The 27,648-nt window shown below is 45.1% G+C and overlaps 1 protein-coding gene across 1 annotated transcript in view; it reads right to left on the bottom strand.

Annotated features, from left to right (window-relative positions):
• Window positions 1-27,648, bottom strand: part of BAZ1B (bromodomain adjacent to zinc finger domain 1B) — a 428,988-nt gene that overhangs the window by 128,661 nt on the left and 272,679 nt on the right. The window contains exon 12 of the mRNA XM_030186030.1: window positions 10,746-10,931. Within this exon, the coding sequence (XP_030041890.1) occupies window positions 10,746-10,931 (186 nt within the window). The remainder of the gene's footprint in view (window positions 1-10,745; window positions 10,932-27,648) is intronic.

Below are 27,648 nucleotides of genomic sequence, written 5' to 3'. Positions count from 1 at the left end.
ACACCTGAATGTGGAGTTCCACAGGGATCTCCCCTCTCACCGACCATATTCAACCTAATGATGACACCTCTGGCCAAACTACTATCTAACCAAAACCTCAACCCATACATTTACGCCGATGATGTAACGATCTACATCCCATTCAATCAAGACCTAAAAGAAATTTCCAATGACATCAACCAAAGCCTACACATCATGCACTCCTGGGCAGATACCTTTCAGTTAAAACTCAACGAAGAAAAAACCCAATGCCTAGTACTTACATATCAACACAACACGAGCAAGTTCACCATCATCAACACACCAAAATTAAACCTACCCGTCTCAGAGACCTTGAAAATTCTTGGTGTTACCATTGATCGGCACCTAACACTTGAGAATCACGCAAAAAACACAGCGAAAAAGATGTTCCAATCAATATGGAAATTAAAAAGAGTAAGACCATTCTTCCCGAGGACCATCTTCCGTAATCTGGTACAATCATTAGTACTCAGTCATCTAGACTATTGCAACTCACTCTACGCTGGATGCAAAGAGCAAATACTCAAAAAACTCCAAACAGCCCAGAACACAGCAGCCAGACTCATATTTGGAAAATCAAAATACGAGAGTGCAAAACCCCTACGAGAGAAGCTACACTGGCTCCCACTCAAGGAATGCATCACGTTCAAAATATGTACCCTAGTACATAAGATCATCCATGGCGATGCCCCAGCCTATATGTCAGACTTGATAGACCTACCATCCAGGAATGCTATAAAATCTTCTCGCACATTCCTTAATCTTCATTTCCCCAATTGTAAAGGTCTAAAGTACAAATTAATGCACGCATCAACATTTTCTTATACGAGCGCACAGTTCTGGAACGTATTGCCACGCAAGCTGAAAGCGGTCTATGAACTGACCAACTTCCGGAAACTACTAAAGACCCATCTCTTCGACAAGACCTATCACAAAGACCAAGTCATGTGAAACTCCTACATATACCCTGAATGTAAATTAATGCCTTCTGTTTTCACTATTATGTATTCTATTACCATACAACCCAAATCCTTCTGTAACATCAAATGTCTACCCTCTTCTCATTTCCACTATCCATGAATGTATTGTAAGCCACATTGAGCCTGCAAAGAGGTGGGAAAACGTGGGATACAAATGCAATAAATAAATAAAATTCTACAAAGCCGGTGCAGTACAGAAGAATACACACCTTCTAGTCTGTTCTTGTTCAAATCTATTTATTACATTTGTACCCCACTCTTTCCCACATACAGCAGGTCCAGTGCAGCTTACATAGTAAAAGAAAGCATCTTACATGGTAAAGAATACAGTAAAAACAAGGAAATGTAGGAACAGTATTATAAATTGTGATGATCATAACTACTTACATTAGAAAGGCATTACAAAGGACATGTGAAAAGAACGTAATGAACTAGAACAGGGAAGGTAGACAAGGATATGATAGGTGAAAGGGAAGGAGAATGGGAGGGAAATGGTAAAGGATGGAGGGAAGAAGATGAGGGATTGAGTATAACATTGGGGTCAGAGTAAACGTCGACGTCTTAGCAGGAGTATCGTAGGTGATCTGGTGGAATTAAGCTGGTCCATTAGGGTAAACTTGCTTGAAAAAATGGGACTTTAACATTTTCCTGAAAGGTAAATAGTTATTAATAGCTCGGATGGGTCTTGGGAGAGCATTCCAAAGTTGACTACCCAGAAAGGAGAAACTGGATGCATAGTATGTTTTGTACTTGACACCTTTGCAGTTTGGGAGGTGTAGATTGAGGTATGTTCGCGATGAATTGTTCTATTTCTAATTGGGAGGTCAATCAGGTTGTTCATATGGGGGATTCTCCTGATATGATCTTATGGATAATTGTATGGACCTTGAAGTATATTCTCTAGGGCCTGGTAGAACTAACTTGCAACAAGAAGATCTGTTGACGGATGTACGAAAGGTTAAGGTAGCAAGGAAAGTGGGGGTGCCGAAGTTGTAGGGTTTTAAACATTAAGAGAAGGATCTTGTACTGCACTCAAAACCTACCTAACCAATGATGATCTTTCAGGAGTGGTGAGACCCGGTCAAGCTTTTTAGCATGACAGAGAAAACATATTGTGGTATTTTTTATGTCTTGGACCACCTTAAGTGATGCTTGAGAAATGCCAGAATACACAGAATTATAATAGTCAAGTTTGGTAATCACCAAGGATAGAATGAGGCTGTGAAATGAAGTAAGACTACTGAAATAAGGTCTAACAGCACAGAGTACATAAGTATTGCACACTGGAACAGACCAAAAGTCCATCAAGCCCAGCATCCTGTTTCCAACAGTGGCCAATCCAGTTCACAAATACCTGACAAGATTTCAAAAAAGTTAAATATATTTTATGCTGCTTATCCCAAAAATAAGCTGTCCAAACCTTTTTTAAACCCCACTGAGCTAACCGCCTTTACCACATTCTCTGGCAATGAATTCCAGACATTAATTACATGTTGAGTCAAGAAACATTTTCTCCGATTTATTTTAAAAATGTACTACTTTGTAGCTTCATCGCATGCCCCCTAGTCCTAGTATTTTTGGAAACAGTAAACAAATGATTCACGTTTACCCGTTCCACTCCACTCAGCATTTTATAAACCTCTATCATATCTCCCCTCAGCCGTCTTTTCCCCAAGCAGAAGAGCCCTAGCTACTTCAGCCTTTCCTCATGAGAAGTCATCCCATCCCCTTTATCATTTTCGTCACCCTTCTCTGTACCTTTTCTAATTCCACTATATCTTTTTTGAGATGCGGTGACCAGAACTGAACACAATATTTGAGGTGCGGTCGCACCGTGGACCAATACAAAGGAATTAGAAGGTCCTCATTTTTGTTTTCCATTCCTTTCTTAATAATACCTAGCATTCTATTTGTTTCTTAGCTGCAGCAGCATACTGAGCAGAAGGTTTCAACGTATCAACGACAACACCTAGATCCCTTTCTTGGTCCGTGACTCCTAACGTGGAACCTTGAATGACGTAGCTATAAATTCAGGTTCCTCTTTCCCACATGCATCACTTTGCACTTGCTCACATTAATCATCATCTGCCATTTAGACGCCCAGTCTCCTGAAAGGTCCTCTTTTAATTTTTCACAATCCTCCCGTGATTTAACGACTTTGAATAACTTTGTGTCATCAGCAAATTTAATTACCTCACTAGTTACTCCCATCTCTAGGTCATTTATAAATATGTTAAAAAGCAGTTGTACCAGCACAGACCCCTGGGGAACCCCACTAACCACCCTTCTCCATTGAGAATACTGACCATTTAACCCTACTCTCTGTTTTCAATCTTTTAACCAGTTTTTAATCCACAATAGAACACTACCTCCTATCCCATGACTCTCCAATTTCCTCTGGAGTCTTTCATGAGGTACTTTGTCAAATGCCTTCTGAAAATCCAGATACACAATATCAACCGGCTCCCCTTTATCCACGTTTGTTCACCCCTTCAAAGAAATGTAGTAGATTGGTGAGGCAAGATTTCCCTTCACTAAAATCCATGTTGACTTACATTAATCCATGCTTTTGAATATACTCTGTAATTTTGTTTTGCCCGGCACCGACGTCAGACTCACCGGTCTATAATTTCCTGGATCTCCTCTGGAACCTTTTTTAAAAATCAGCGTTACATTGGCCACCCTCCAATCTTTCAGTACCACGCTCGATTTTAAGGATAAATTGCATATTACTAACAATAATTTCACAAGTTCATTTTTCAGTTCTATCAGTACTCTGGGATGAATACCATCCGGTCCAGGAGATTTGCTACTCTTCAGTTTGTAGAACTGCCCCATTACATCCTCCAGGTTTACAGAGAATTCATTAAGTTTCTCCGACTCGCTAGCTTCGAATACCATTTCTGGCACCGGTATCCCACCCAAATCTTCCTCGGTGAAGACCGAAGCAAAGAATTCATTTAATCTCTCCGCTACGGTTTTGTCTTCCCTGTTTGCCCCTTTTACTCCTCGGTCATCTAGCGGTCCAACCTATTCTTTTGGTCACGAGATCTAGTTATTTATCAAGTCCATCAGGGCAGTTTCAAATTTAAAAAAAAATCAGACGTTCAGTCTTAAAAGATTATCAATATCACCACTTTTCCATAGGAGCTTTGGTTTCTGTATTACAAAAAATGTATAGTTTTCAAATTTATGGATTGATTGCTATAAAATGCTCAACCAGAGATTTCTCAGGTACTCTTCTATTAATGGCACTCCGACATTAAATCAATCTGACATAGTAACATAGTAGATGATGGCAGATAAAGACTTTACGGTCCATATAAATCTGCCGAACAAGATAAACTCATTATCTATGGTATGTGATTCTTCACATGTATACTCTGTTTTGATTTGCCCTTGCCATTTTCGGGGCATAGTCCAAAGAAGTCTGCTCAGCACTGTCCTTGTTCTCCAACTTCTGAAGCTGAATCTGTCCAGCTACAATCAGAACACAGAACGTAAAAGTTCGACCAGTACTAGCTTTCCTTCCCAATTACTGGTGTTGTTTCCTTATCTCTGCTAAGCTTCTTTGGATCAATTCTTTCTAAACAGGATTCCTTTGTGTTTATCCCACAAATTTTTGAGTTCCGTTACCATTTCATCTCCACCACCTCCCATGGGAAGGAACTCCAGGTATTTACCATCCTCTGTGCAAAAATACTTCCTGACATTCTCGAGTCTGCCCCCTTTCAACCTTAATTCATTTCCTCTAGTTGTACCACCTTCCCATCCCTGGAAAAGGTTTGTAGATTAATACCTTTCAAATATTTGAAAGTCTATCAAATAGACTTGAATGGGTGGCAGAGACGGTTGGGAGGTGGGGCTAGTGCTGGGCAGACTTATACGGTCTGTGCCAGGGCTGGTGGTTGGGAGGCGGGGATAGTGCTGGGTAGACTTATACGGTCTGTGCCAGAGCCGGTGGTGGGAGGCGGGGCTGGTGGTTGGAAGGCGGGGATAGTACTGGGCGGACTTATACGGTCTGTGCCCTGAAAAAGACAGGTACAAATCAAGGTAAGGTATACACAAAAAACTAGCACATATGAGTTTATCCCGTTGGGCAGACTGGATGGACCGTGCAGGTCTTTTTCTGCCGTCATCTACTATGCTACTATGTTACTATATCACCCCTGTTTCTCCTTTCCTCCAGGGTATACTTGTTCAGGTAAGTAAATCTCTCTTCGTATGTCATGCAACGCAAATCCCATACAGTTTTAGTCGCTTTTCTTTAAAACCGCTTCAAGTCTTTTTATATCCTTAGTAAGATACGGCCTCCAAAACTGAACACAATAATCCAAGTGGGGCCTCATCAATGACTTGTAGATGGGCATCAACACCTCCTTTCTTCTGCTGGTTATATTCCTCTCTATGCAGCCTAGCATCCTTCTGGCCACGGCCACCGCCTTGTCGCATTGTTTAATCACCTTGAGATCCTCAGATACCATCACCCCAAGGTCTCTCCTGAGACGAGCTTACCAATCTCTACCCTGCGATAAGCAGTATCAAGTTAATCTTTTGAATTCTTATACTGGTCATCAGAGAGTTTGGAAAGAACATTATAATAATTATATGGACATATGTGTGATAAGATTCATCAAGTCCAGAGATATTTTATTTTATCGCTGTATTGTGCAATCAGCTATACTCTATTTGATTAACATATTGACCTGTAGGGGTACTATGATTTAAATGATTGGTGAAAGGGGTGTGTGAGTCTCCGGAGTACAATTGAGTGACAGTTGAAGTGAGTTCCGAGCAAATTTGGATGTAAAGGCACATGATGAGTAATAAATGTTAAGATTATTATATATATTGTTGTTTGAGTACTTTGAACAAAGGGTTCTATTTAGTTTGTACTCTGATTATAGATTTTTTACCTCTATATGAATAGAATTAAATTTTAACTGCTAGACCCTTAACCATTCTTCTAACATTTGGAGATCCTTTAATATGGTTTCTACTCCCTCCAGGGTATCCACTCTATTGGCTATCTTCGTGTCACCTGCAAAAAAGCAAACTTTTGCTTCCATTCCTTCAGTAATGTCTCACAAATATATTAAACAGAATTGGCCCCAGCACAGACCCCTGAGGCACTCCACTACTCACCTTCCTTTCATCAGAGCCAATTCCATTTACCACCACCCTCTGCCGCCTGTCGGTCAACTAGTAACCTAACCAGTTCACTTCTTTGGGTCCTAAGTTCAGCCCTCTCAACTAATTCATAAGTCTTCTGTGAGGGACCATATCAAAGGCTTTGCTAAAATCCAAGTAGATTACATCTAGCAAATGTCCTTCATCCAGTTCTTTGGTCACCCAAAGAAGTCAGTAAGATTCGTTTGGCAGAATTTTCCTTTGGTAAAGCCATGTTGCCTTGGATCCTGTAACCCGTTGGCTTATAGAAACTTAACTATCCTTTCTTTCAGCAGCAACTCCATTATTTTTCCTACCACTGACGTAAGGCTTACCGGTCTGTAGTTTCCCACTTTTTCCTATCTCCGCTTTTGTGAAGAGGGACCACATCAGCTCGTCTCCAGTCCCAAAGAACTTCCCCGTCTCTAAATATCTATTTAATAAATCCTTGAGAGGTCCCACCAGCAATTCTCTAAGCTCCCTCAGTATCCTGGGATGAATCCCATCCGGCCACATAGCTTTGTTCACTTTCAGATTCTCACGCTGTTTATAAATGCTTTCTTCCGTGAATGGCACAATATCCACTTCGTTCCCACATATACCCTCGGCAGCCAAAGTCCTCCTCCAGAATTTTAGAGCGTACCAAATAGCCCCGAGATTGATGTGGAACTGAACCTCTTGAGCGGACTACTGGCCCGAGTGTGAAGCCCATCTACATGAGTTTCCCAACCCAGGTTGAATGCATCCATTGCCAACACCTTCCAAAGTGGTGGAATTTGGAATGGAAGTCCCAGAATTAAATTGGACCGAATTGTCCATCAGAGAAGGGCATGCACTAGTTCAGGTGGTATGCGAATAGCATCTGTTAGGTTCCGTGTTGCCTGAGACCACTGGAAAGCTAAGGTCCACTAGGCCACTCAAGTCAAGTTGTACCATGGGAGTGATATGCACGGTGGAGGCCATATGGCCCATCAGTCTAAACATTTGCTGAGCTGAAACCTGCTGGCTACTGCAGACCTGAGAAGCAAGCGTTACTAAAGTATCTGCTCTTGCATGAGAAAGGAAGGCCGGAGTCTGCTCTGTATCTAGAAGGGCTCCTATGTACTCCAATTGATGAACTGGGTGTAAGTGGAACTTGGGGTAATTGATGACAAATGCCAGTAGCTCCAACACCTGAATATAGTCATACACACTGACTCTGTGGCTCCTTCCTGAGATGTGCTCTTGACCAGCCAATCATCCAGGTAAGGAAACATATACACTCCCAGTCCTTGTAGACATGCTGCGACTAGTTGCCATCATGGTTCAGTTGAATGGGCAGCAACATAGAAGATTGTACCGCAGTATTCAGTCCCCTGAGTAAGCCGCTTGGTGAAACAGGATCCTGTTCGGACCAGGATTCTACTGCTGGAGAATGTCAATCAAGCTAAGTTCAACTTTTTGTTTCCCCTTTACATGGGGCTACTTTATTGTTACCGCATTTTTTAGATGAAATTTGGTCGCACCATAAATTGTTTTGCACTGAAATGGTGTATATATGAAAAAATAATTCACAGGTATGGTTGGAGGCTTTTATGACCAATGAGTGGAGTGGAGGAGTGGCCTAGTGGTTAGGGTGGTGGACTTTGGTCCTGGGGAACTGAGGAACTGAGTTCGATTCCCACTTCAGGCACAGGCAGCTCCTTGTGACTCTGGGCAAGTCACTTAACCCTCCATTGCCCCATGTAAGCCGCATTGAGCCTGCCAGGAGTGGGAAATCACGGGGTACAAATGTAACAAAAAAAAAAAATGATAAAAGCTGTGAACTGTGGTTTGGATGCCTTGGTTTTGATTGACATCCAAAAAGGTACCACAGTCATCTGCAGTCTTTCCCCCCACCATTTCCTTATGGTGCCAGATCAACAGAAGTTTTTCCTCACTCTCTAGTTTAGTTTAAATTGAGTTTGGGACATTTATTGAGTTTCCGTTACCTTTTGTTACCTTGGTGCTTCTTCAAAATCGAACACAATACTCCAAATGAGGCCTCACACCAATGACTCATAAAAGGCATTAACACCTACTGGATACATATCTCTCTATATATACAGCCTAGCATTCTTCAGGTTAGAGCCACCACCCTTGTCACGTTGCTTCGATGCCTTAAGATCCATGCCCTTTCAGAATGTCATAAGCAGTGACGAGGGTGATCAGTAGAGCCCAGAATTGAGAATGTTTGCCAAGTACACAAAACTGAAGGAACTGTACGTGCCCCTACCTGAATGTACAAATATAGCTCAGCAACGTAAAGGGAAGTTATCACTGAGTGCAGTGTCTCCATGTGAAAGTGTTGAACCCACAAGAAGGCAGAGTGGAGGAGTGGCCTAGTGGTTAGGGTGGTGGAATTTGGTCCTGGGGAACTGAGGAACTGAGTTTGATTCCCACTTCAGGCACAGGCAGCTCCTTGTGACTCTGGGCAAGTCACTTAACCCTCCATTGCCCCGTGTAAGCCGCATTGAGCCTGCCATGAGTGGGAAAGCGCGGGGTACAAATGTAACAAAAGTAAAAAAATAAAAATAAATTTACACCTTTGATATCTAGGATGGGCTGAAAGGATCTTTCCTTCCTGAGGAATATTGCTTGAGGAACTGCTTCCCGGAAGGGAGAGGAGAAAAGAAAGAAACTGATTCCCATTTGTTGCGGGGGGGGGGGGGGGGGGGGGGGGGGGTAGAGAATTGGGTCCACCATTCCTAAGAGAACCAAATGACTCAGGGTTTGTTTTCTTCTATCATGTGACACATGAACATGTCAGAAATGGGCTCAGCAAACTAAGGTGTAACTATAGTGAACGAACTGCTGGATTAGTTGGTCCAAGCATACGAGGGTCCACTCACAGGTGAGTAGTGTGAGTTGACCACCCACCTATAATGGCCCAGGAGGGACCTGCTGGGCTTTACTAGGAGCTTTTAGGGTTAGAAGAGCCACCTCTTTCAGGAGAATACCTCACTCCCCAAAAGTGCCGACATCTGGACTTCGGTGCTCAAGTACCAAAAGTCAGCTGCGGGGGGGCAGCTGACTTTTGGAAGAAACAAAAATAGTTCCTTTCTTGAGCCCAGTTCCTGCCTCTCGCTGACCTTACACCCCTTGAGACTTGTCCTATGGCAAATGCTGGGGCTTTAGGTCCCCCTAGGATTTTGACTAGCTTCTCCAGGTCCTCATCTAACAACTCTGGAGAGGCAGCTTACTGCGGCTGGTCTTGGAAGCTAAATCCATGGTCTAATGCTGAAGCCAAAGCCAGAGCAGGCATCTTGCAACCATTCCCAAAGCCACCAAGCTCAAGCACATGTAAATCAGACTGTAGAGCATATCAGCAAGAAATATGCCAGACTCTGAGCTGTTTTAGAGGAGACTGGGAGCTGCTTAAGCCAGCAGAGTACTGCCCGAGGCACAGAGCCACTGCAGATGGCTGCCTGGGCCTCCAAAGTGGTTAACCCAAAGGGCTGCTTGGAGAAAAGCAGATCCAGTAGAAGAAAGGCACTACGAGAACCCTGGGAACCCATACAATATGGCAGGATTTAAAAGAAACGTTTTAATAAGATCACATCTTGAAAGGGAGCTACAGTGATGGTCTGACCAGTTCTGCAGAAAGATGAAAACCAAGGCAGTCCCCATACCAACAGTGGCAGGAGGAAAGTGGTGAGCATGTGTTAGCATTCTCCATAGCTTTTAGATGCATCTAAGCTGGAAAAGCTTTCCTGTGTTGGGCTCCATCAGTATCACCCATTCGTAAGTACCTCGGTATCATGCTTGTCCTTGAAGTATTTGGACTACTCTAAAGAGGGTCCAATTATAGCTTGCAGCTACAGCCTGATCTGAAGAAAAAAATGGGGTGCAGTGTTGCACAAGTGATACGGGTAGTATGTGCAACTGAGTTGTCATTCATGGGTGATGCTTCCATATACTAACAGAATATGGAAGAAACAAACAGAAACAGTCCCATTACCCTCTAATCAAGGGAAATAAGTGGTATGATTAATCAACTACTCCAGTCATCCAAGTACCTTCTGCTTTTTCTCTACCATCACAGGCAGTAGTGGGCAGGAACAGAAAGGATAGGGAATGATCTTTATGTGCCTTTCTGTGGTCCTACCACATGAACCTTATCCTACCACAACATCACCTTGTATCTGTTTACTCCGGAGTCTGCAAAGAGCTTTCCGGCACTATGTAAGCCACATTGAGCCTACAAATAGGTGGGAAAATGTAGGATACAAAAGTAGCAAATAAATAAATAAATAAATAAATAAATAAATAAATGTAGGAATTCGCAAAGCAAAACAAAGTAATTTTGCTTCTTAATCCAACCCCTCCCCTTTGCTCACAGTACTGCCTGGAACACAGTTACTGGAACATAGTTACGTGCTAGATAATGGAACTTTTATTGCAAAAGGCACAGAAATGAGGCACGGCAATGCTGTAGGTCATGATTAAATGAAAAACGCAATAAGACTCTGGACCATACTCTCCTCCAACAACAACCCCCCCCCCCCCCCCCCCCCCAATGCTGCAGAAGGAACACAGGAAACCAGTGACCAATACCTTTGCTTCCTCTGCTATCTTCTTCTCCTCATCTACGTCTTCAGCTTTGGCCATAGAGTCATCAGACTGTGGTTTTTTCTTCTTTTGCTTGGGGGCCATAAATCCCTGCAGAAACTTCTTAATTACACTTGCCTGCAGGGAGATTACACATTCTCCAAAGTCTTTCAGATTTTCCAAGCTGCGTACCTGTAAGGAAAACACAGAAAATGACAGTACATCCAGTCACACTATAACCTGCTCAATGTTGGCAGGTACCCACTTTTTCAGGACCAAGCCCACTGCTAGAACACCTACTATGACTGAACTGTTAACACATTTAAGAATTCACCAGTCCACAACATTAAGGGATACACCAGCCCAATCTGTAGCTAAGGCTCAAATAGCAGGGGGGGGGGAAAAAAAATCAAACCTTTAATAAAATAACTCCGATCATTCATTCAACCTTCTAGAAAAAAACATAAAAGAAAAAGAATAAATACATTGCTACATAACTGGGGGAAATCAGGGAAAGCGAGGTTACTAACCCGTAGCAGGTCGTAGCAGGTATTCTCCGAGGACAGCAGGCTGATTGCTCTCACTGATGGGTGACGTCCATGGCAGCCCCAGGATCGGAAGATCTTCCTGGCAACAGAAGTTTGCTAGATCCCGCGAGATCCTCATGCACGACCGTCTTCCCGCCCGCTACAGCGTGCTCCTCAGTCCAGTATAAAGCAAAGACAAGGGAAGACACAACTCCAAAGGGGAGGAGGGCGGGTATGTGAGAACAATCAGCCTGCTGTCCTTGGACAATACCTGCTACAGGTTAGTAACCTCGCTTTCTCAGAGGACAAGCAAGCTGCCTATTCTCACTGATGGGGTATCCCTAGCCCCCAGGCTCACTCAAAACAACAAACACTGGTCAATTGGACCTCGCAATGGCGAGGTCATAACGGAGATTGACCTAAACTTATACAACTAACTGAGAGTGCAGCCTGGAACTGAATAAAAATGGGCCTAGGGGGTGGAGTTGCATTCTAAACTCCAAACAGATTCTGCAGTACCGACTGTAAGCTGTAGGCAGTAATGAGATGTGAATGTGTGGACAGATGACCACGTCGCAGCCTTGCAAATCTCTTCAATAGTGGCTGACTTCAAGTGGGCCACTGACGCCGCCATGGCTTGAACAGTATGAGCCGTGACATGGCCCTCAAGAGTCAGCCCACCTTGGGCGTAAGTGAAGGAAATGCAATCTGCTAGCCAATTTGAGATGGTGCATTTCCCAACAGCCACTCCCCTTCTATTAGGGTCGAAAGAAACAAACAATTGGGCGGACTGTCTGTGGGGCTGTGTCCGCTCCACATAGAAGGCCAATGCTCACTTGCAATCCAATGTGTGCAACTGACGTTCAGCAGGGCAGGTATGAGGCCGGGGAAAGAATGTTGGCAAGACAATTGACTGGTTAAGATGGAACTCCGACACTACCTTTGGCAAGAACTTAGGGTCAGTGCGGAGGACTACTCTGTTATGATGAAATTTGGTATAAGGAGCATGAGCTACTAATGCTTGAAGCTCACTGACTCTACGAGCTGAAGTGACTGCCACCAAGAAAATGACCTTCCAGGTCAAGTACTTCAGATGGCAAGAATTCAGTGGCTCAAAAGGAGGTTTCATCTGCTGGGTGAGAACGACATTGAGATCCCATGACACTGTGGGAGGTTTGACAGGGGGCTTTGACAAAAGCAAACCTCTCATGAATCGAACAACTAAAGGCTGTCCCGAGATAGGCTTACCCTCTACACGGTAATGAAAAACACTAATTGCGCTAAGATGAACTCTTACAGAGTTGGTCTTAAGACAGCCTCAGACAAGTGCAGAAGGTATTCAAGCAGGGTCTGTGCAGGACAAGAATGAGGATCTAGGGCCTGGCTGTCACACCATATGGCAAACCTCTTCCACTAGGAAGCATAACACCTCTCCGTGGAATCTTTCCTGGAAGCAAGCAAGACTCTGGAGACACCCTCAGAAAGGCCTAAGGAGGCAAAGTCTACGCTCTCAACATCCAAGCTGTGAGAGCCAGGGACTGGAGGCTGGGATGCAGAAGCACCCCCTCATTCTGAGTTATGAGGGTTGGAAAACACTCCAATCTCCACGGTTCTTTGGAGGACAACTCCAGAAGAAGAGGGAACCAGATCTGACACAGCCAAAAGAGTGTGATCAGAATCATGGTTCCACGATCCTGCTTGAGTTTCAGCAAAGTCTTCCTTACCAAGGGTATGGGAGGATACGCGTACAGGAGGCCCTTCCCCCAATGCAGGAAAGAGGCATTGCTAGTCTGCCGTGGGCCTGAAGTCTGGAACAGAACTGAGGGACCTTGTGATTGGTCTGAGTGGCAAAAAGATCTACCAAGGGGGTGCCCCACGCTTGAAAGATCTTGCGAACTACTCTCGAAATGAGAGACCACTCGTGAGGTTGCATTATCCTGCTCAACCTGTCGGCCAGACTGTTGTTTACGCCTGTCAGGTACATGGCTTGGAGAAACATGCTATGACAGCGAGCCCAAAGCCACATCCCGACGACTTCCTGACACAGGGGGCGAGATCCTGTGCCCCCTTGTTTGTTGATGTAATACATGGCAACCTGATTGTCTGTCTGAATTTGGATAATTTGGTTGGATAGCCGATCTCTGAAAGCCTTTAGTGCGTTCCAGACCGCTCGTAACTCCAGGAGGTTGATCTGAAAACCTGCCTTCTGGAGGGACCAACATCCCTGGGTGAGAAGCCCATCGACATGAGCTCCCCACCCCGGGAGAGACGCATCCGTAGTCAGCACTTTTTGCGGCTAGGAATTTGAAAGGGATGTCCCAAGGCCAAATTGGAGTGACTCGTCCACCAATGCAGGGATCTGAGAAAAACTGTGGACAGCTGGATCACGTCTTCTAGTTCTCCCGCAGCTTGATACCACTGGGAAGCTAGAGTCCATTGAGCAGATCTCATGTGAAGACGGGCCATGGGAGTCACGTGGACTGTGGAGGCCATGTGGCCGAGCAATCTCAACATCTGCCGAGCTGTGATCCACTGAGACGCTTGTACCCAGGAGACCAGGGACAAAAGATTGTCCGTCCTGGCCTCAGGGAGGTAGGCACGAGCCGTCTGGGAGTCCAGCAGAGCTCCTATGAATTCTAGTCTTTGAACTGGAAGAAGGTGGGGCTTTGGATAATTTATCACAAACCCCAGTAGCTCCAGGAGTTGAATAGTCACCTGCATGGACTGTAGAGCTCCTGCCTTCGAGGTGTTCTTTACCAGCCAATCGTCGAGATAAGGGAACACATGCACTCCCAGTCTGCGTAGAGATGCTGCCACTACAGCCAGGCATTTCGTGATCACCCTGGGTGCAGAGGCGAGACCAAAGGGTAGCACACAGTACTGAAAATGCTGTGTTCCCAGACGGAATCGAAGATACTGTCTGTTAGCTGGCAGTATGGGGATGTGAGTATAAGCATCCTTTAAGTCCAGAGAGCATAGCCAATCATTTTTCTGAATCATGGGAAGAAGGGTGCCCAGGGAAAGCATCCTGAACTTTTCTCGAACCAGGTATCTGTTCAGGGCCCTTAGGACTAGGATGGGACGCATCCCCCATTTTCTTTTCCACAAGAAAGTACCTGGAATAGAATTTCAGCCCTTCTTGCCCCAGTGGCACAGACTTGACCGCATTGGCGCTGAGAAGGGCGGAGTTCCTCTGCAAGTACAAGCTTGTGCTGGAAGCTGAAAGACTGACCTCCCGGAGGACAACTTGGAGGTTTTGAGATCAAATTGAGGGCGTATCCTAGCCGGACTATTTGGAGAACCCACCGGTCGGAGGTTATACGAGGCCACCTTTGGTGAAAAAACTTTAACCTCCCTCAGACTGGCAAGTCGTCCAGCATGGACACTTATCTCGGCTATGCTCGCCTGGAGCCAGTCAAAAGCCCGTCTCTTGCTTTTGCTGGGGAGCTGCAGGGGCATGAGGCGCACGCTGTTGACGTGAACGAGCGCGCTGGGGCTTAGCCTGAGCAGGCTGGCGGGAAGTTGGATTGTACCTATGCCTATTAGAAGCATAGAGAACATTCCTCCTCCCCCCATAAAAACATCTACCTGATGAGGTAGATGCTGAAGGTGTCCGGTGGGAGAGCTTGTCAAATGCGGTGTCCGCTGGTGGAGCTGTTCTTCCACCTGTTCGACGCACTCGCCAAAAATGTTATTCCCCCCGGCAAGGAGCAACCGCAATCCGCTGCTGGACTCTATTCTCCAGGTCAGAGGCACGCAGCCATGAGAGTCTGCGCATCACTATACCCTGAACAGCGACCCTGGACGCTACATCAAAAGTGTCGTAGACACCCCTGGACAGGAATTTCCTACAGGCCTTCAGCTGCCTGACCACCTCCTGAAAAGGCTTGGCCTGCTCCAATGGGAGTTTATCGACCAAGTCCACCAGTTGCCGCACATTGTTCCGCATGTGGATGCTCGTGTAGAGCTGGTAGGATTGAATCTTGGACACGAGCATAGCAGAATGGTAGGCCTTCCTCCCAAAAGAGTCCAGAGTCTTAGATTCACAGCCCGGGGGCACTGAGGCGTAATCTCTACTACTCTTGGCTTTCTTGAGAGCTGAGTCCACAACTCCAGTCATGAGGCAACTGGGTCCTCAACTCTGGGTCCCCATGGACTCGATACTGGGACTCAATCTTTTTGGGAATGTGGGGGTTACTTAACGGTTTTCCCCAGTTCGCCATCAGTGTCTGCTTCAGGACATTATAAAGGGGAACAGTGGACGACCACTTAGGTGGCGAAGGATAGTCCAGGACCTCGAATATCTCAGCCCTGGGCTCATCCTCAGTAACCACTGGGAAGGGAATGGTCGTAGACATTTCCCAGACAAAGGAAGAGAAAGACAGACTCAGGGGGAGAAAGCTTTCTCTCTGGCGAAGGGGTGGGATCGGAAGGGAGACATCAAGACTCCTCATCAGAAAAATACCTGGTGTCCTCCTCCGCCTCCCACAAGGCCTCACCATTGGTATCGGACACAAGTTCATGAACTTCAGTCCGAAGCCGAGCCCGTCTCGACGCCGAGGAACCCGGTCCCCTACGGCGGTGTCGAGAAGACGACTCCCGTGCCGGCGGCGACAAAGCTTCCTCCAGCGACGTCGGCGGGGAGTCCTCCTGGGTGGCAGCAGGCGCCGATACCGCAAGCGGTACCGGTGTTGCAGTCTGCATCAAGGGCGGAGAGCCAACTGCCGCATGACTCGACGGTACCGCCAGCGCAGGCACCGGCGATACCGGAGCAGAACACAGCAGCCTTTCCAGGATACCTGGAAGGATGGCCTTGAGGCGCTCATCCAGAGTGGCTGTCGAGGAAGACAGTGGGGCCGGTACCGGCGACGAGCTGAGCGGGCTGTCCGGAGCAGAGCGCTTCGACACCTCTTGTATGGAGGGCGAGCGGTCCTCCCGGCGTTGATGCTTCACGGGTACCGAATCCCTCAGTGTCCCGGAGCTCTCGGTACCGTGGCGGGAAGGTGACCGATGATGGTGCTTCTTCGCCTTCGCGCGAACAGCATCAGTACCTCCCGGTACCGAAGAGGACGACGTCGAATCCAGACGTCTCCTTGGGGCCGGGTCCGAGGATGGTCGGTTCCGGGGGCCCTGCACAGCAGGAGCCCTCGAGGCAGGTGGAGACCCACTCGATGGCTCACTGCTACCAGCGTGGGATCTCTGCACAGCCATCACCTGTACTCCAGACGTCGATGCTCCCTCCGACGGCGACATCGGCGATGACCTCGGTACCGCTGGCTTTCGACGACGTGGAAAGACCAGACGAGGCTCCAAACAGAACGTTCCACTGAGCCAATCTCACCGCCTGGGTCCTCTTTTTAAGCTGGAGGCACAACGTACAGGAGTCCGGGCGATGACCAGCCCCGAGACACTGAAGACACGATACGTGTCTATCAGTTAGCGAGATCATCCGGTGGCACCGCGTGCACTTCTTGAAGCCACTGGCAGGCTTCGAGGACATGAGTGGAAAAATCACACCGGCGAGATGCCGAAAAAAGGCACCAAAAAAGGGGAAAAGACCCGGACGGGTGGCGGAACAGGCCGCACACGGAAAAAAAGGAAACTTACCTGGAACAAACTTTGAGAAGTACCGGAAAACAACTTTTTTTTTTTTTTTTTTTAAACACACGAGAGGAGTAATCGAAGAACAAGCCGAAAAGTCGCTAAACTGCAGCGAAGAACGCAACGGGGGGCTCTCTGGGGCCGCAAACGAGCGATACACGTCCGTTCTGACCGCGGAAAAAAAGAGAGACTGAGGAGCACGCTGTAGCAGGCGGGAAGACAGTCGCGCATGCACGATGCATGCGGTCTCGCGAGAGCTAGCCAACTTCTGTTGCTAGGAAGATCTTCCAATCCTGGGGCTGCCGTGGACGTCACCCATAGTGAGAACAAGCAGCCGGCTTGTCCTCGGAGAAAACAATCTTTGTCCACAAAAAGGTACATTTTTCTCAGCAAAGTAAAGTTTAAGAATAATAAGCTTTCTGACGCTGAAAAGTAAGCAACATGTGATTCAATAACATCTTAAGATTCTAAAAATTGTGATATATCCAAAGTAGGAGTTGTATCCACAGCACCTTCTTCAAAATTCACTTATTTGGAATCTTTTAAAATATAATTCTACCACACACTTCTGCGTTTGTCGATACAGCAACACATCTTTCAAATATTTTTTTTTTTTTACAATTCCAATGGAATCAAATAGCGCAATAGATGTAATGTCCCAAGAAAGCAACTTGGAAGCCTGGAAATCTCACTACCCTTCTTAGTGGGGTGTGGGCGCAAGCTCCATCCATAGCTTTCCATCACTAGCTGTTTCCATCATGGACGCTGTTTTGGGGACTGGGAGCAAGCTCTGCCCATGTATCAGTGACAGACACCACAGGTTTTTTTTTAAACCACGGCACTAGAACCGATTCATCTGTCTGCTGCAACTTCTGAAGAAAGCTACTTAGAAGCCTGTCTTACTACCATGTTAGCAAAGTGTGGGAGTAAGCTCCACCCATAGCTTTCCATCCCTACCAGTCCTCATTGGGGATGCTGTGCCTGGGTGTAAGAGCAAGCTCCACCCACATATCAGTGACATCAGACGCTGAAGGTATGGTTTCTTTTTTTCTTTTTTACTGCAGCACCTAGCAATACGCTACCACCCAGCACGTCGCCAAAGGCATTCGTCTGTGCAGCACCTGAGGAAGAAGCTGAGAATGGTGTAGTATAAGTACTATAGGTGTTTTGGTAGTAGTGTTAAGAGTTTCTCATTTTTAATTCCTTTAGCTCAATATGGTGTCAAAATTTTGGCTTTGCAGCTGGCACTCATTCTTGCCCAATGTCATTTAACCTAGCACATAGCTATGCTCTTTATCCTGCTTGATTTTGTCTAATCAGGGTTTATCTTCTAGTAATTTAATTGATTGCACCCAAGTTTTACCTCATTCAATTGAAGTTTTACAGTGTACCTTTCATTATAGACATTTCAAACAGTATAAAAAGTCCTTTTCTGGGCCTAATGTTCGAGGGTTACTTTTTCTTGAATTTATACAATGTCAGCAAGTTTTTAACTCCTCCTCTATTCCCATCCCTTGTTACTATATTAATATTAAATCAGTTGGCAATAAATTACTTTTAAGTATTGGCTTGAGAAACATCAGCTGGGATGTGGAGGAGTAGCCTAGTGGTTAGTGCAGTGGACTTTGATCCTGGGGAACTGAGTTCGATTCCCACTGCAGCTCCTTGTGACTCTGGGCAAGTCACTTAACCCTCCATTGCCCCTGGTACAAAATAAGTACCTGAATATATGTAAACCACATTGAATGTAGTTGCAAAAACCTCAGAAAGGCGGTATATCAAGTCCCATTTCCCTTCCATGCTAACCAAAACCTGGTTGCTTTCAGAAGATGATCCCCGAATCAAGGAGCTTTGCCCTTTAGGTTACAAGATTTTTTCCTTATCTCGGAATGGAAAGAGGAGGCAGCATTGCCCTTATTTATAAGGATATATTTGATGTTACTCTTATTGACTCCTATCACTTCTGATTTAGAGAGATTTTTGCATGTCATCTTAAAGATTCTTCTTTATTAGATTCTCTGACTTGTATGCTGTGTTATTGTCCTCCCAATAAGTGGTCTAAGATATAACCTCAGTTTTGCGAATTTGTCCTATTGCTAAATTCTTATAGTTTACTATTGGGCGATATTAATGTGCATTTAGAAGACTTAATACCTCTTCCTTTTCCAACTCATAGTAAAGGTCATCAAATTGATTTGATTTCTTTCAGTAATAACACAACGCAACAATGATTTTGCTACTGAGAGAAAAACATGTGATTTATACTAAATTGAACCCACCAATTCCAAATATGAACTCAGAATTTGCCTGACATGTCTAGATTTTAAGTTATACATGCAAAGTCTATTCACTTATAATATTAATGCTTGGGATACATTTGTGCTAGTAGTGCAGAACTTCCTTGGGAACAGACGAGCTGAAAACTATGCTGAACTGGTAGACAACATGCTTAAAGCATATGAACAACTTGGCTGCCAAATGTCATTGAAAATGCATTTCTTACATTCCCATCTTGACTTTTTCCCACCCAATTTGGGACACGTAAGTGACGAACATGGAGAGAGGTTCCATAAAGATATTTCTACAATGGAGAACAGATTACTGAGGAACTGAGTTCGATTCCCACTTCAGGCACAGGCAGCTCCTTGTGACTCTGGGCAAGTCACTTGACCCTCCATTGCCCCAGGTACAAATAAGTAACTGTATACAATATGTAAGCCGCATTGAGACTGCCATGAGTGGGAAAGCGCGGGGTAGAAATGTAACAAAAAAAAATTACAAGGCCGCTGGAATCCCAACATGATGTGGGACTACTGCTGGTTTTTGCAACAGGAAAATATGACCGGTCACAAACGCAAAAGTAGCTGCTTGAAGCACTTTTAACAGTACTGGGCCTTGCTGAAGTAAGACTTTTAAACTGGAATACGAGACTTTTTTGACATTTTGTTGTTCCATTACATTTTCATATACTGTTTACTACGAAAACTTTGATGTAGATCAGGCAATTGTTGGAGTAAAACTCGTTCTGTAAAAAATTATTCAATGCTTTCCAAGTGCTTAATTCATTTGGGCAAACATTGTAGAAGAACGATAGTGATTCATCTACAATCAACTGGTCTCAATTTTTAAAAAGTTTTTAATTCGCAGTTATATCATTATACTGTTAGAGGTAGAATTGATCACAGTACATTCTGAGATGATGTGAGATTAAAGCTGCCAGTTAATAGGGACTTAGATCCAGTATGTGACTAGCCTAAAATCAGTCTTGGTATTTTGGACAAAATAGCCCTCCCTTTTGTTTTAAAACAAAGAAATAATGGAAGAGTGATACATGGTTTTCTCCAGAGTGATTGAAATTGAAGCGTGAATGTAGAAAACCTGAGTGTAAGCGTTGTAAATATGAAATCTGATCAATCCAGGGTTAATTGGCATGTTGCCAGCTATTACTCTAGACCGACTGGAAAAGACTAATCTTAACATGAAACTGTTCTCAATTAACTCATTTGTTAAGCCTCCAGGTTCTCTGGGTTTTGTGAAAGAGGGATTTCCTTCAGTGAAGCAACTAACTACATATTTTCAGGAGAAGGTGCATAAGCTAAGACTTTTTTTTTTTTTTAAACTTCCATTGATAATGACCCTGATTTCATTGCAAATTCATCCCTAAGGGAAGACACTCCTGTTAACAGAGTTTGGAAAGACTGACATTACTCATTGGTTTGTTTTTCTCCAATCCATTTCAGAAATATGTCTCTTCTCATTGTATATCGGACAATTGTCCTCCCTACTTAATCAAAATGGCTCCATCAGTGTTTTGTGCTAATTTATACTCATGGCTGGAGTCCCAGTTGTTTTTTGGAAAATTTCCTGAGTTTTGGGTGAAATTATTATTATTTCAACCAACCTAAACATTTAGTGTCCAGTGTGGCCTCAATTCCATTTTTTACAAAATGAATGGGACTTGATATACCGCCTTTCTTTGTTTTTTTTGCAACTACATTCAAAGCGGTTTACATAGTATATACAGGTACTTATTTGTACCTGGTGTAATGGAGGGTTAAGTGACTTGCCCAGAGTCACAAGGAGTTGCAGTGGGAATTGAACCCAGTTCCCCAGGATCAAAGTCCACTGCACTAACAACTAGGTTACTCCTCCACTCCACTGGAAGGTATAGTGACACTACAGCTTGTTCAATAACGTGACCTGCACAACATCCTGTTTCCCAATCTGGATTTTGTGCCTTTAGTATGAAAATGGTGTTGTGCTTTTTTAGATCATGTTCGAACACTGTTGAGCAAAGGGAAACATGCACTGTTACTCCAATTTGACTTATCTTCAGCCTTTGAATTAGTGGACCATACTCTCCTTTTAAGAAATCTTAAGGGTTTGGGAATTATGGGGAATGTTTTAAGTTGGTTTAGAGGCTTCTTGTCCAGTAGATCGTATAGGGTTAAATTGCAACTGGATTTATCTTTTAATTGGCGTAATCTGTGTGGAGTACCACAAGGCTCTCTCCTTTATCCAGTATTGTTCAATGTTTTTCTATAATAATGGCCACAGTGCAAGATGCCCACATCCTGGAAGTCCTACCTGAGCTGCCCAAATTTGGAAGCACATGGGACCATGGCTTGGAGCATCTGAACGGCAGCAAAGCAGTGGCTACGGCCAACCGAGACACGCCTCACCAAATGGACAGAAAGCCGAGAAAGCAGCAGCAACCTCTACCGGAACCTGCAAGGCAGGGTCCAGCAAGAGCAGCATGAGGACCGAGGAGTGAGACCTCATCAGTTCAGCGGGCCCCCCACACGGTGAGGACAGAGTGGTGGCCTGCCGGCGGCGGGAGAAACTGCATGGCCTGGTCCGGAGGTAGTGAGGATGGAGCAGCCTGGTGCCACTCGGCAGCACAGCCCAACCCGAAGACGAGCGCATGGACAATACAGCCCAGCAGCTCAGCATGCCAGTGGGACACTATGATTCAATCGGCAGCTCAACCCGAAGTCAGACTCATGAGCGGCGCAGCCCACCCTGGAGGCAGCTGCGACTCCAGAGATCTGAGAGCAAAAGGACCAGCTCCCTGACTCAATCAGGCAGGCCCTGCAGTCTTCTTGGGCAGGGTATAGAGCACAGCTACATGACTGCCACAGAGGAATGGCCGAGGAAGAGAAAGGAAGTAGATCACTGCTGGGAGCAATGCAAGCAACTATCTCAGGCATTCTTGTCACTCTCTTAGACTACTACCACAACACACATCAAGCCCTCTCTTGAATATAAGGGTAAGTTGCCAAGTGAGACTACCTCCACCTACAATGTGTGTTCCTGCATGATACTACTCACATGGTTCTGCCTAATCACAACTGGAGAGAAACCCACCATGCACTAACCTTGCACATAGCAACTTGGAGAGGAAGACCACCATACAGATTTCCAATGCCACAGAATCAAAAAATGATAAACACTCGGTCAACCTGAAGATATCCCATTACATAACTAGGGACAACCCAACTCATAAAAACCTCAACTCATACACCATTCTCAAACCAAAGAGAAAGACCAATCCTGCTTCTAATAGAGCCCCCATTACAATAGGATATTTCAATGTCAGATCCGTAAGAAATACCTATGACATCAGAGACTTCATTGCAGAAAAAAACTTTAATAACTTTTATCGCTGAAAAATGGCTAACGAAGGAAGACATTGTCATTCAGCAACTAATTTGCCCCCAAACTACCTAATCCATTCAATCCATAGAGCCGATAAAAAAAAAGAAGGGGAAGTATCTGTGATAATCGATTCCCTCACACATAAGGGGATAGAAGGCATCCTTCTAAAAATACAAACTAACCCCTCCACAGCAGTCCATAGTCTGATAGCACTTTATCTACCTACAATCCTTCATAGTCCAAACTTTAACACTGCATCCATCGACCATGATAGTGGTTGACCTGAACTTGCACCTAGAAAACGATGATGATAAAGAGGTAAAATATCCATAAGGCTTCCTAAAAGATCTAGACCTGAACCTAATTATCAAGACTCCATCCCATAAGGACAGGCATCTTCTAGACGCAAACTTCATCCTATTACAGTCGTTACACACTATTCAAAAAATGTGGAAAGCATCTCCCCTCATTTGGTCCGATCATGTGCTACAAGAATTTGAACTCCCCATCACTCCCATTAAACACAGAAAAACACAAAGTAAAACAATCCTCACTAGAAGTAAAACAGATGTAATAAAACTCTGGGAAGATGTCGAGCCAAAACTAACTCAGGACCCAGACACCTTACCTAAGAATTATCCATCCAACTGGAACCAAGCCACAAACCACACTTGAAAACATAGCACCATTGCAGGAGAGAAAGAAACCAAGAACCTCCTCAAACTCATGGTACACCAAAGACAAAGCACCTGGAGAGCACCTGGAGAGCACAGATAATACACATAAATGATGAGAAAAACAAAAATACTTCAACCAAAAAATCAATAGCAGCAGAAATATTTCAAGAGAACTATTCCAACTAGTCAACTCCCTGACACACCCCACCCAGACTCCTGAGGAAGTGAAACTTTCAGCAGATTCCTTTGCAAATTACCTTCAATCCAAAGTAGAAACATTACTCCAATCCATTCCTAAATCTCACCTCAGCATCAACACGGAAGACAAATTCCCTGTGCACAGATGGTGGGACACCTTTTCTCCAATAAACCCACAGGAAATTGGTTCTACACTAGCCCCTGGAGCTGGAAGTTGACGTCAGCAGGGGCAGAGGACCAGCAGAGATGACAGCGCATGCCTGAAGGCTGCTGCGGCCCAGCGCTTGCCTTTTTTTTTTTTTTTTTTGTCACAGCCACTGGGGACACAGAGCAGATGGCCTTCGGGACTCACTTTTGCTGCCAAGGAGATTGGATGAGAAAACAGGAGATGGGGTGAAGTCAAAAGTTGAAGTCAATAGGTCAGTCTCTGTTTCCCCTTCCCATTCAAAACAAAGCAAGCAAACCAACCAACCCATGAGCTGCTGCATCCAATCTGTCATTCTTTATGGTTGGTAGCATTTTTATTTAATCTCAATTGTATTTTCAAACATGCCAGCTTGTGTAGCATAACAGAATAACTTTTCATATGTAGAGTAGTAATTTATTATAAATCATAAACAGTATGCCATTTCAAGGGTCTGGCTATAGGGACACCCTAGGGGGACCACGTGACGCTATGAGCTGAGCAAGACGTGTGGTGCTCTGGCTCCGGGGCCCTCACTCCTTAAACATCTATTTTCGTAATCGCAAGAGGCTTCAAACGCGTTTTAGCAGAAGGCAAAGTGCTTATGGACAAGTATATTAACAAATCGCCAGCGGAGATGGCGCAAAGAATAACAAAAAAAGAAAAAACAAGATCGGGAGCTCAAGACGGCAAAATGGCGGACGGACAAGCTCTGGCGGTAACGTCGTTAAGCTTTTCGGAACAACAATTGATTCAGCTGACCGCTGCCACTAAACAAGCATGGGAGCCAAAGTGGTCCGAGCTCCATGAAAAACTAGATCATTATCAGACGGCGCTAGACGGCCTGGGAATTAGAACGGGAGACCTGGAGGCCAGAATGTCAGCTCTTGAAGACGAGACTCGGGAACACGGCCCAGATATTCAAAGTTTATATCGCCAATTAAAAGAACAAGGGGAAAAACTTGAAGATTTAGAAGGCCGTTCTAGAAGGAACAATGTGCGTATAGTAGGGCTGCCGGAGCAACTACCAGAACGGAATTTAAGCACGTGGCTGGAAAATTGGCTAGCAAAGGAACTGGCCCTCACGGATTCAGCGGGATCCCTGGTTATAGAGCGTGCCCACCGTGTGGGAAAAAGACCAGAAACAAATGCCAGACCACGGGTAGTAGTGGCGAAAATTCTTAACTATAAACACAAGATTGAGATTTTGCAAGGCTTTAAAGAGCGGAGAAACTCGCTGAAATATGGGGGCCGAAATATACTGATTTTCCAGGATTATACAATGGCCGTGCAAGAGCAACGTAAAAAGTTTCACCCCCTTTGCTCGACTTTAATAGAGAAAAAGATTAAATTTGCGCTGCAATACCCGGCCAAATTGCGCCTATTTCTGCAAAACAGTTGGCATTCTTACTCTTCAGTAGAAGAAGCCCGGAAAGCACTGATAGACAAACTGCTCCTAGAGGATCCCTGAATATTTAAATTGCAAGTGATTGTAAGTGAAAGAGTAAAAGATTTAATGGGATTTTTGCTGTGGGAACGTTGCTTATAAGATGTTGGGGGGTGGGGGTCTCAAAGCGAGAGATCATGGTTCTCGCTTTTTCGTAGGCTGGGTGGCCTGGGAGGAGGCCACAGGGAACAATGGAGGTGAAAGGGGAAGAGGGGGGGAGGGAAGCGTATTAAGACATCAGTAACCTCACCAGTGACAGGTACTAGATTTGCAAGGGAATACACAGATTGGCAGTACATAAAAACTTGCGTTCACGGGCGGCCCCTGCCAGAGAAACCGACAACAGATTTCTCCCATAAGCGGCTTTGGAAGTTAGACACAGTCATGATTTATTTAAAACTACAGACATGCCTACACGAATCATTACATGGAATGTAGGGGGGATAACGTCCCCAATTAAGCGGGCAAAGATATTAACGGCACTTCGTAGGCATGGCGCAGACATTGCCTGCCTACAAGAAACCCGCCTTTCCGAGGCGGAACATAAACTACAGAGAATGCGGGTGGGGGAGGTCCTGGCCAGTTCCTTGCCAGGCCGGAGGGGAGGAGTGGTAATTTTATTTAGAAAAGGCCTATCGTATAAAGCCACATTACTAGCTAGAGATCACGAAGGACACTACTTGTTAGTAAAAATATGGCTCTAAGGGTTAGAGATGAACTTACTAGTGGTGTATGGGCCAAACAGACAAGATCCAGAGTTTTATCAAAAAATACAGCAACTAAGCCATAAACATAGTGGTCTGCCCCTCCTGCTGGTGGGAGATCTAAATTTAATCATGGACCCAACTATGGATTGCACTAGCCCTACTTCACAACACTACCGAGGTAATAGAGGGGACATCTTGCCGAGTTTAGTGCAGGTCTTGGATTTGGTGGACACCTGGAGGGCGCTACACACATCAGAGAAAGATTTTACACACCGGTCTAGAGCCCATGGGACTCAAGCCAGATTGGATTATGCCCTGATAACGCGAAACATGTTTCATAGAGTAACCAAGGTAACGATAGGCCCGGAGGAAATTTCGGACAACACCCCACTGTGGTTAGACCTGAAAACGAACGTAGAGGGGATTGGAGAAAGGAGATGGCGGTTCCCAGCCTATTTATATACAGTGGGGGAAATAAGTATTTGATCCCTTGCTGATTTTGTAAGTTTGCCCACTGACAAAGACATGAGCAGCCCATAATTGAAGGGTAGGTTATTGGTAACAGTGAGAGATAGCACATCACAAATTAAATCCGGAAAATCACATTGTGGAAAGTATATGAATTTATTTGCATTCTGCAGAGGGAAATAAGTATTTAATCCCTCTGGCAAACAAGACCTAATACTTGGTGGCAAAACCCTTGTTGGCAAGCACAGCGGTCAGACGTCTTCTGTAGTTGATGATGAGGTTTGCACACATGTCAGGAGGAATTTTGGTCCACTCCTCTTTGCAGATCATCTCTAAATCATTAAGAGTTCTGGGCTGTCGCTTGGCAACTCGCAGCTTCAGCTCCCTCCATAAGTTTTCAATGGGATTAAGGTCTGGTGACTGGCTAGGCCACTCCATGACCCTAATGTGCTTCTTCCTGAGCCACTCCTTTGTTGCCTTGGCTGTATGTTTTGGGTCATTGTCGTGCTGGAAGACCCAGCCACGACCCATTTTTAAGGCCCTGGCGGAGGGAAGGAGGTTGTCACTCAGAATTGTACGCTACATGGCCCCATCCATTCTCCCATTGATGCGGTGAAGTAGTCCTGTGCCCTTAGCAGAGAAACACCCCCAAAACATAACATTTCCACCTCCATGCTTGACAGTGGGGACGGTGTTCTTTGGGTCATAGGCAGCATTTCTCTTCCTCCAAACACGGCGAGTTGAGTTCATGCCAAAGAGCTCAATTTTTGTCTCATCTGACCACAGCACCTTCTCCCAATCACTCTCGGCATCATCCAGGTGTTCACTGGCAAACTTCAGACGGGCCGTCACATGTGCCTTCCGGAGCAGGGGGACCTTGCGGGCACTGCAGGATTGCAATCCGTTATGTCGTAATGTGTTACCAATGGTTTTCTTGGTGACAGTGGTCCCAGCTGCCTTGAGATCATTGACAAGTTCCCCCCTTGTAGTTGTAGGCTGATTTCTAACCTTCCTCATGATCAAGGATACCCCACGAGGTGAGATTTTGCATGGAGCCCCAGATCTTTGTCGATTGACAGTCATTTTGTACTTCTTCCATTTTCTTACTATGGCACCAACAGTTGTCTCCTTCTCGCCCAGCGTCTTACTGATGGTTTTGTAGCCCATTCCAGCCTTGTGCAGGTGTATGATCTTGTCCCTGACATCCTTAGACAGCTCCTTGCTCTTGGCCATTTTGTAGAGGTTAGAGTCTGACTGATTCACTGAGTCTGTGGACAGGTGTCTTTCATACAGGTGACCATTGCCGACAGCTGTCTGTCATGCAGGTAACGAGTTGATTTGGAGCATCTACCTGGTCTGTAGGGGCCAGATCTCTTACTGGTTGGTGGGGGATCAAATACTTATTTCCCTCTGCAGAATGCAAATAAATTCATATACTTTCC

Source organism: Microcaecilia unicolor, chromosome 13 (genome assembly GCF_901765095.1).
Source record: "Microcaecilia unicolor chromosome 13, aMicUni1.1, whole genome shotgun sequence".
Taxonomy (NCBI): domain Eukaryota; kingdom Metazoa; phylum Chordata; class Amphibia; order Gymnophiona; family Siphonopidae; genus Microcaecilia; species Microcaecilia unicolor.
Note: the sequence above shows the minus strand (reverse complement) of the source record. Positions and strands in the feature narration are given on the sequence as shown.